The sequence below is a fragment of the Glycine max genome, chromosome 19 (assembly GCF_000004515.6).
Source record: "Glycine max cultivar Williams 82 chromosome 19, Glycine_max_v4.0, whole genome shotgun sequence".
Taxonomy (NCBI): domain Eukaryota; kingdom Viridiplantae; phylum Streptophyta; class Magnoliopsida; order Fabales; family Fabaceae; genus Glycine; species Glycine max.
The window spans coordinates 46,182,372-46,193,019 of record NC_038255.2 but is presented as its reverse complement, the minus strand read 5'-3'; the positions used below and the strand labels follow the sequence as shown (position 1 = coordinate 46,193,019).

Below are 10,648 nucleotides of genomic sequence, written 5' to 3'. Positions count from 1 at the left end.
TTGAGATATGTGGCAAATAACAATTATCAATTCTAGTAAGTTGGTAGCTACTTGTACGTCATTACAAAAATTAAAAATCACATTTTATTAAATAAAATTGATGGTATCCTTCTTTATATTAATACTATTTATGTGTAAATAAAATTCTTTACTTGATATTATAGATAGACATAAAATTTTGTAGAATTCTATAGTTGATGAAAGTTGTATGAAGTGTATGTTGGAGGGAAGGGGTTTGATTTTGATTGCATGTTTTTTTTGAGTTTAAACACACATAAAGTAGAGGATATAATATAAGAGATCTTCATGAATAAGTCTCAAGTAGGTCAAACAAAATCAACTTAAACATCATCTTCAACCCAAAATCTTATTAGATTTATAAGTATTTCTTACTTATATACTACTTATTAATTTGTAACTAATATAAAACTTTATTTTTATACTTTAACTTCAACCTAAACTTTTTGAAATTAAGTTACATTATCTCATAAATGCAATTAGTATATTTCATGATAACATCCAAGGGGTGGATTTGCTAAGCAGTTCAAGATAAGATATTTGTGTCAACTAATAGTAGGTCAAGTTTCATTATTCTTCATGATTTCAAAGGATTTTCTCAAAGAGTCACATAAAAAATATTCAAATATCTCGGATTAGATACATTTGGGTAGGCCTATCCAGAGGCCCAGTACATAATACATATTTTACAACACTTTTTATAATATTATTCTTCCATATTTATTGCATCACACACATTTGAACTTTTTTATTTCTTTTATATCTCTATTTTCGCACTACTGTAATGCTATTAACATTTCTCTACCGTTATACAGATGTTGGGGGATGAACTATGAAGAACTTGGTGGCAGCAAGTGGGGATGAGTGGGGTCGTTGGTAGGTATATTGTGGCCCCTTGACTTTTGTGGCAATATTAGGGGTCTTTTATTTTGTTCTCGAGTCTTTCAGCTGCGTGCAAGTGCATACCAAAACCAAATAATAGTTGCGTCTTTAGACGGCTATTCCTTTCATCAAAGATATGAGAATGAGAATTAGAAAGTGGACATCACGAAACAAACTCTCTCATTTTTCTTCCCTATTAAAAACAGGGGTCCACTACTGAAATACATGCACCCTTGACCCCCCTCTCTGCCATTACCCAGTCAATATCACGTGACACAGTATACCATACCCTGCACTGCAGATGAAATTTTCACTTTTTTCTTTAACAAAAGCCGTAGAATGATAACACACCGATACTGCTAAACATGATATCAATAACATGTTAAAGTGGAAACAATTCCATTCAATTGTAAATTTATATTTATTGAATTAGTTTCTAAACATTAGCGATTTTTCATTATTGAGGGGATTTAGTTCAAATAATTAAACATAGTGGATAAATTGTTATAAATATTTTGATACTTATTTTTTATTTTTACAAATAAAAAAATTAAGAGATATTTTTAGAAAAAGATTGTCTACCAAGCTAGATAATTGACATTAAGGAGTTTAAATTCATACCTATGAAAAGGTGAGAATTTTTACCGAAATTTTAAACACATAAATCAATTCAGATTTACTGGATTTTTGACTTTGCTGATTTAACCCACCTGACAAGGATTAGAAGCTTCAATTCACTTTTCAACACCTTTATTTTTTAAAGAAAATAAAAGAAAATGACATTATACTTTTCTAATTGAAAACATTTATTCATATGGAGCATTAGCCATATTTTGAGAATTTTGATCCTTCTTTGGTAAACAATGAGGCTTTTGATGTAACTAGATAGATCTTAATTATTCTGATTGGTGTGTACATATATGACTTATGTTTATATCTGTTAATTACTTCATACTGACTTTCACCTTTGCGATCATTTCTTTTGGCCTCCTTTTGACGTATACTAACTACATATATAGAATAGCTTAAGTAAGAAATCTATGACCTTTTCTCAGTGTTTTCTTCTTTTCAAGTCATTTTCTTCAGATAAGAAATTGGAATAAGAAAAGGGCGAGACAAGCATCAGCAAGCAAAGAGTCCCATGATAACAATATTGAAATTGATAGAGCACACATACAAAGGGACCATACACGGTCACTTACAAAATCCCCTTTTATATTATATATACAGTCACACCCCAAACATCGACAGGGTGAGTTCAGGATCATTAGAGATTGGGGTTTCTATGATGTGATGTGTGCCAGTTATCTATTTGGTTAGCACAAAATCAACGGTATCCAAAATTCTTTTAGGGGTCACCGGTACGGGCTTGTACATGTTTTGCAGCTTATTGACTCCGGGTGTCTATTGCTATGATACAAAACTTGGATTAAAAAATCAATCACCTGATTATAACTTAAATTAGGAGATTTCGTGACCAATAATTGATTATATAGTTGTTTAATTACTATATTGTGTCATGCATCTCGGTTGTTTCTCTCTTATCCAAAGTAAATGAATTCCGTGTCACCACCATCTTGGTGATAACCTCAACCTTCTTAGGTAACTCTATAATTGTTTTATTTTAACAAATCATATGCAATGGAACATGCATCCAATTATATAATTAATTTTATCATCTAAATAATCACAAATAAGGTAATATATGTGTATTTGCTATTTTTTTCATATTACTTTAACTTTTTCTAAGAAATCATATTTTACCTTTTCTTCAGCGTCTCTCTTTTGAAAGATCAGAGGATTTAAATTTTGTATCACTGAGGGGGACTAGGGAAGTAAATTAATTAAATAAAAAAGTAGATACCTTAATTAAAAAAAAGGTTATTGAAATTCACATTCAGATGTACCACCAATGTAATTTTTTTTTTGTTAGCATGTTTTTCTTCATCCCCAATTACTTTAGTGGATAAAGTTTAGTACTATTTAGATTAACTACTTATTGATATATCACTAATATAATTATTTATATATTTAAATTTTTAAATAAATTTAGCCAATTTACTTTATATTTAATTTACTCCATTTTCTCATATCATATTATGAGAATCGAATTTGCTTTTAAAAAAATTTCACAATATTTTTTTATAAAAGACAATCTCGCTCATGGTTAAATGTGAGACACTTTCAATGGGAATTATTGTTTTTTGTTTAGACAAAGGCAAGCATTGAAATAATTTATTAACATATATAAAATTATGTGTTATGATAATAATATACACATCTCTAAAAAGTGTTCATGACACATTTCAGTTGTTAATTGAAGTAATTAGGTCAAAATTTCAACATTTCTTCTCTATAAAACTTATGCTTGCCAAGTTGGGAAAAAAGATAAAAAAAAATGAGGTGTGTTTTTTTTTTTCTTAAAGGAAAGTGCATGTGATGTAAAAATGCTGAGTATTGAAAGAATATAATTTACCCCGTTTAAAAAATAGAAAAGACAGAAAACAACCACATTCCCGTCTAGATCACACCATGTACCTTTTTAAGTACACCCCTGAGCTATTGAGACCTCTGACATATGAATATTCACTATCGAGAGTAACTGAGCACACCCTTTAATTCTGGTTTTCACAAGTGTCCGCGGGAGATCCAATGTGCTTTTACTAGCTGTGAAAACTGAATACTTGGTTGTTAATGCAACTGGAGCGAGAACAAAAAGTTCCCATAAGTTTTCACGAAAGAATCCAAGACAAGTATATATGAAATAAATACTATTGACATTGATCTCTACAAGAATGACATCTTGATTATTAAAAGGTCATTCATAGAAATCTTTATATAAATATATACTATACTATATATTAATAGCGCGCCTACCATTATATTTATATATACTTATTTGCTTTAGCTACATGAATGAAATGTCCCCAACTTCGAAATTTTTTAGTCCTATTAACATCACAGGCCTTAAATTTGTCACTGCACATTCTTACACAATAATAGTTACTGATGGTGATTGAAAACTTCTAAAGGCGGGGATGTAGAAAATAGCCGTTGCACTTCAGAATTTTAATAAATATGTTTATTCTCTGTCTTTCCACGGGAATGATGGGGTTACCTCAAACAAGCTGGAAAGGGTTACTACTAATTATTTATTGGCCCGTGCATTACCTTCTTTGTCCATTTCTTTCTACTCTATGGTTATTTGATTTTAATTTCACGCATCAAAGTCAAGTGATCCTTTGGCTGCAGTGAAAAAATTGTTGAGAAAGAAACTATGAGGATTACGTAGGGATTTCATTTATGGGGATAAGAAAACGAGAGAAGGAATAAAATTGTCAAAAAAGAAACAAGTAGAAATAATAATATATGCAAATTCTTGACCTGGTGTTGTTTTAATTTATTTTATTGATCATTATGATATGCTGATGTCTGCTAGTATAGGTCTGATGCATGAGAGCCAAGGGGGGACCAGTTATTTAGGGGGTCATGATTCATAGACACATCATACATGCACTTGATTGGGACCCCTTGCTTTTTTAACTCTCTCTTTTCCTTTTCTCTTTTTCCGGTTACACTTTTAATCTGCTAAATTTACACAGTGAAGCGTAATAGGTAAAGTTTAATAGATAATAATGCATTAATTAAAAAATAAGAGATAATCATTACAAAGGAAATACAACTGTAATGTTAAATATTTTGAAAAATAAAAATAACTGACAAATATATTTTCAGCTTTGAAAGCATTAAAGTTGGTGTTATGGTAGTTGGTTCTGTGTTCCTTAGCAATTTAATTGCTTTATCTTCAAACTCAGGCATCCAACCACAAAAAATTCCCAAATAAGTTGATAAGAAAAAATATGGAAATTGTGAAAACGACAAGAAGATATTTAATGGAGAAATGAGCAATGAGATCCCTCCACCCGCTTCTTGTCCATCATCATCCTCCATTTAATATTTTTTTCTTTTTCTTATTAAACAAATAATTAATTAAGCTTTGCGGAAGGAGACGTTTCCTCGTTTTTCAGCTGTTTGTATCTTCTGACACACCTTGATTGCATTTTCATTATATATTTTTATAGATTTCTCAGCACAGAACTGTTCTCTCTCTCTCTCTCTCTTCAAAAGTTCTTTGTTGCTCATCAAAGGGTGCTAGGCTTGTGCATCAAATGATTTGAAAAGAGAGGGTCAAATCAAAAGAAGTTCCCCTGTTTTGATCTATTCACAGGTACTTCTTTTTCCAAAAAAAAAAACCCACTGTGAGGCATGTTAACTTCATTGTTCTCACAAATTCCCTCCTACCCAGAATTTCATATAATAAAAAAAAAACAATTCTTTTAAAAGAAAATGATCATAAATGTGTGGATAATGAAGTCAACAAAGACGGACATCTTTTTCCGGAGTCTTTTTTAACCATCTCTCTCTTCAACTTATTTTTTACCCTTTTCAGTTGGGGTGGAATTGCAGCGGATTTTGAGTCTGACAGAGAGCTTCCTCTTTGTATGTGTGAAGCGACTGATGAAATCCCAAACATAGATAGATAGATAGATCACATATGCACGTTGACAGGTGCGTTTGATGCATCAATTTCTTTCTCCTTTCATGTATGTTTTCGTTACCAATAACTGTATTTTTCGCTTTCATGGGTGAGACTAACTGAGCGTGTGCGTGCTTATCTTTGTTTCTCTCTCTTTTCCTCACTAAAATCCGTTTCTCATAGGTTTCAAGTCATTGTTAATGAAATTCTTCTTTGTTCTTTCCCTTGCAGTTCAGAAATGATCATGAAGCACGTGTGCACCCCAAATTTCTCTCTCACAGCTGCAGGTATACTACAGCTACCATATCATTTCATTTCATTAACTAACATATATAAATAACGAATTATCTCCTTTTCTTTATTTCCTTCACTACTTTCTCCTAGCTCCTTCAAGTTTTTCTTTTACTTCATGAGACACCACGATGACAAAACCATGCACAAAGCAAACCAATTTCAGATGTAACTTAATTTGGAACTACAAGTGAAACATGATCTCAAATATTATTATTCAGGTTTAATCTTCATTGGTTTTTGCACTTCACTGTTTGTTTGTTTCATCAGGATACTTTTGACAGAGAAGCTACCTAACAATAAGCATCAATTGTTGGGAGTTGTTGTGTGTTGATGGGTTGATCCACAGATCGTTACAAGATTCATCCAAGGTAGGACACAGATACAACTACATGTGTGTGTTTGTGAGGTGCTTGGGACAAAGGGTTGTGACCTGTGTGGTATTATTATGTGCTGGATGTGAACTTTGAAAGGCTCGCGTAACTAACGTTCTAGTAGTGCTCTCTTTTCAGTGAAGTAACAACAACCTATTTTACCCCAAGAAAACTGATGGCGACATACTTTCATCATGGTAACTCCGAAATCCAATCGGGTGGCGCCGACGGACTCCAAACTCTTGTCCTCATGAACCCCGGCTACATCCACTACTCCGACGCGCCGCAGCAGCAGCAGCAGCAATCCTCACTCGCCGCCGGAAACCTCGTGTTTCTCAACCCTGCCGCGGTTGCCGGGGGCAACAACAACTCGTTTAACCCCCACGCGCCGCCCTCTCACACCCAACAATTCGTTGGGGTCCCTCTCCCTAATTCCCAAGACCTCAACCACCACTCCATGCACGCGCACCACGACGTCTCGGCCCTGCATGGCTTCCTGCCGCGCATGCAGTACAATCCCTGGAACGCGTTCGACCCCACCTCGGCGGCGCGTGAGACTCCACGCGCACAGCAGGGGCTGTCTTTGGGGTTGGGGTCGTTCCGGGAGGGTCAGGCCCCGGCCATGTCCGGCGACGACCTGCGCGTGTCTGGCGGGTCACCGTCATCGGCTTCTGGGGTTACTAACAATGGAGCTTCGGGCATTCATAGCGTGCCTTTGAGCTCAAAGTACTTGAAGGCAGCGCATGAGCTTCTAGAAGAGGTTGCGAATGTCAACAACGGGATTGGCACTGAGTTGAGGAAAAAGAGTGGGGGACAGACCAGGGTGATTGGAGAATCATCCGCAGCAGGAAGTGGAGATGGTTCAGTTGGTGGGGAAGGGAACGGGAAGCGTAGCTCAGAGCTATCAACTGCAGAAAGACAAGAAATTCAGATGAAGAAAGCCAAACTAATCGGTATGCTTGATGAGGTATGTGTTGTTCACTTTAATTGTAGTGTGTGGTTCCCTTCTCATATGTTTTCTACTCCGAAGCTAATAGTTATAACTTTCACATTTTGGAAGTAATTTCTTACTTCTCCTCGAGTTTTCAAACATACTATTATTGTAGTAGTATTGCTTTTGGCTTTTAATATTGGTATTGCTACGACAAGTGTTGGAGCACATATTATATAGCTTCATCTTATGTAATGATTAATGAATATAAATTTAGAAAGATTATGAATGGCTAATGGTCTTAAATTGCATGGTTGTGGTTGATTGCAGTTAATAAAATATTTGTGAAGTTGAATTAATGGATAGTTTATTGATGTGATTCTATTTTTCTTTCTTGAAGGTGGAGCAAAGGTACAGGCAGTACCAGCAGCAGATGGAGATAGTGGTTTCATCGTTTGAGCAAGCTGCGGGGATTGGTTCTGCGAGGACTTACACTGCCCTTGCATTGCAAACAATTTCGAAGCAGTTTCGGTGTTTGAAAGATGCGATTGCAGGGCAAGTTCGAACTGCGAATAAGAGCTTAGGAGAAGAAGATTGCTTTGGAGGGAAAATGGAAGGTTCGCGGCTCAAATATGTTGACCATCATCTTCGGCAACAGCGAGCACTTCAACAATTGGGAATGATCCAGCACAATGCTTGGAGACCCCAGAGAGGATTGCCTGAAAGATCCGTTTCTGTTCTTCGTGCTTGGCTCTTCGAACACTTCCTCCATCCGTAAGCACACTTAACTTACTTAAATGTAATATACATTCTTCCATTTTTTCTAATTTATAATTTAGTCATCCTATTTTAAAATAAAATTTTTTAGTTCTCTTATTTTTTTTAATTTACAATTTTAATTTTCTTATTTAAAAATAAAAACATTTAATTCTCATTCTTATAAAATATGTGATTTTCATCGTTTTGAACATTAACCTTTATGGAATTAATATTAATTATAACATAGATCAAATAAATAATTTTGAATCATATCATTTAATTTGAGTCACATTATATTAAACTTTTTATCAATCAATATTTTTGGAATTAGATGTAAAGACGAAAATTATATATTTGACAAAATTAAATGATTAAATATTTCTATTTTAAAATAAAGAAATTAAAATTATAATTTTTGAAAACATGAGAATAAAATATATCTATTTTTAAAGAAGATCAAAATTATAGATTTTGAATAACAAGAGAATCAAAATTACATTTAAATTTAACTTTTATTCAAACTTTTTCGTCTAACTTCTCCAACAAAAAAAAACTAAATTACATGAATTGATTTTTTTCTCTAAAAAAACTAAATTGCATGAATTGATTTTATCTTATTGTGATGTGTTTAATTCATTTTTTTTCTTCTTCTTGTTTTATCGTCTTGACGAAAAAGTTAACAACATTTGAGTTGTTGACTATTAATTATATTACTTTATATATTATGCATGTTGTGCTGAAATAACTGAGTTTGGTTTCAGTTATCCTAAGGATTCGGACAAGCACATGCTAGCAAAACAAACAGGGCTAACTAGGAGCCAGGTAACTAGACTGATGAAGTAATGGTACTTGACTCTTTCATTTGATGAATGGTTCTTCCTCTTAATAATGTTTGGTGTGTGACAGGTTTCAAATTGGTTTATAAATGCTCGAGTTCGGCTTTGGAAGCCAATGGTGGAGGAAATGTACATGGAGGAGATGAAGGATCATGAACAGAATGGATCTGAGGATAAATCAAGCAAGAGCAATGAAGATTCTTCTTCGAAAATGTCAGCCCCACAAGACAAAGGTCCTTCCAATGAAACCGAAGCTAAGAGTTTTAATTCCAAACAAGAAGTTTCCAAGAGCCAGAACACTGCTATGGTTTCAGTTTCTAGACCTTCAACATCACCACTTGGTGTGAATGTGAGAAACCAATCAGGATTCAGCTTCATGGGGTCATCAGAGCTAGATGGGATCACACAAGGAAGTCCCAAGAAACCAAGGAACCATGAGATGATGCATTCCCCAAATAGTGTCCCTTCATTGAACATGGATGTGAAGCCCAATGATGAAAACAGTGAGCAGCTCTCAATGAGATTTGGGGTTGAAAGGCAAGGCAGAAATGAGTCCTCTTTCATGGGAAACCAAACAAACTTCATTGGTGGGTTTGGACAGTACCCAATTGGGGATATTGGAAGGTTTGATGCAGAGCAATTTACACCAAGGTTTTCAGGTAATGGTGTTTCCCTCACTCTTGGTCTTGACTCATTACCAGGAACTCATCAAACATTTCTACCAAACCAAAACATTCAACTTGGAAGAAGCTTGGACATTGGTGAACCAAATGAGTTTGGTGCCATAAGCACTTCCTCTCCTCACTCTACAGCTGCTTATGAGAGTATCAGCATGCAAAACCCAAAGAGGTTTGCTGCACAATTGTTGCCAGACTTTGTGACCTAAATAAGACATTGAAAGGTGAGCAATGTGGTAGCACACTGCTACCATTCGCTGTTTCTGAATCCCTCACAATTTCTTCTTAGTCCCCTGCTATTATGTGGGGGAGTGGTGAACAATTGTAGTGTAAAGAAAGAAGGAATTTTACTTTAGTATAGGTTTATACCCTGCATAGAATCATTTGAGCTCTAAGGTAGCTTAGGATTTGAAAGTATATGATTGAGATTGTATATTATTTTTGTAAGTTCTGAAGGTGGGATAGATGGATTGTTGTCATAAATTTTATTTTGGTAAAAGATACCAATATATCTTCGATTGAACAACATGTTGTGGTATTTTACATATTCTTCACTGCAGAAACCAGAACCATTGTGATTTAATATTTTTCTTTTTAAGTACAATGGTCATTCTTTGATTGCACATTTAAAACCAAAAATAATCTAGAAAAATATAATAAATGAAAGTAAAGTGCAAAAATGTTATTACAGAAAGTTTTTTTCCTTTCGTAAGGAATGAAAGCAATGCCTGAAGAGTTGTGTGTATGAAAGTTGAAACCATATTTGATACAAGTAGAAACAAGCACAGAATCATCTCATTTGCCAATGTGTGAAAAAATAGAAGATAGAGGTACAAGTAAGCTCATGTATGTTTACTAAACATACCATTTTTCACGCGTATCGGTTGAGCCGGGCGAAACTAGTTTACTTATACTCCCTCTCAAGTAGTAATCAAAATTGTTCAAATTAGTAGTATATGACAATTAATCCGCCAAATTAATGTTTTGAGATATATTCATTAGTAAAATTAATCTTCAAAATACTTAAATGTAAAATTAGTTTAATTAGTAAAATACACATTTAAAGACTTCAAGCATAATCTTAGATTATTTAAAAATTATTACGATTAACACTAAATCTTTTGGAGACTAATTTAATTATTTACTTGAAACTTTTTTAACAAGTGCATGTGAAGGTAAATAAAAATTACTTAGTCACAAATAAAAAAATAAGTTTGGTTAAATTGAATTAACTCAGTATAGAGATTGCTAAATAAGAATCAGTAATCCTTTACGGTAACACAAAAATGAGATTTTCCTATTGTTAACTTTCAAGTAAACAACTGATGGTAACTCCGTTAAAA

At 33.9% G+C, this 10,648-nt stretch overlaps 1 protein-coding gene across 4 annotated transcripts; it reads left to right on the top strand.

Moving 5' to 3' along the window:
• The first annotated feature begins 4,862 nt into the window (after window positions 1-4,862).
• LOC100810901 (BEL1-like homeodomain protein 1) lies at window positions 4,863-9,804 on the top strand. Of its 4 annotated transcripts, none has more exons than XM_003554418.5 (8): window positions 4,863-5,128; window positions 5,351-5,469; window positions 5,669-5,724; window positions 5,999-6,099; window positions 6,241-7,069; window positions 7,434-7,807; window positions 8,554-8,614; window positions 8,699-9,804. In XM_003554418.5, the coding sequence occupies exons 5-8, from the start codon at window positions 6,278-6,280 to the stop codon at window positions 9,512-9,514; spliced, it is 2,043 nt and encodes a 680-aa protein (XP_003554466.1). In that variant the 5' UTR covers window positions 4,863-5,128; window positions 5,351-5,469; window positions 5,669-5,724; window positions 5,999-6,099; window positions 6,241-6,277; the 3' UTR covers window positions 9,515-9,804. The 4 variants fall into 4 exon arrangements, with proteins under 4 accessions (XP_003554466.1, XP_006604654.1, XP_040868613.1 ...); XM_006604591.4 differs by having other exon boundaries at window positions 6,227-7,069; XM_041012679.1 differs by having other exon boundaries at window positions 4,925-5,128; window positions 5,351-5,504.
• The last annotated feature ends 844 nt before the right edge of the window (window positions 9,805-10,648 follow it).

Excerpts from the sequence above, each read along its gene's own strand:
- LOC100810901 (XM_003554418.5), top strand. The coding sequence starts at position 6,278 with ATGGCGACATACTTTCATCATGGTAACTCCGAAATCCAATCGGGTGGC. Across the intron at positions 7,070-7,433 it reads TAATCGGTATGCTTGATGAG|GTGGAGCAAAGGTACAGGCA; the intron begins GTATGTGTTGTT and ends TCTTTCTTGAAG. Across the intron at positions 8,615-8,698 it reads CAGGGCTAACTAGGAGCCAG|GTTTCAAATTGGTTTATAAA; the intron begins GTAACTAGACTG and ends GGTGTGTGACAG.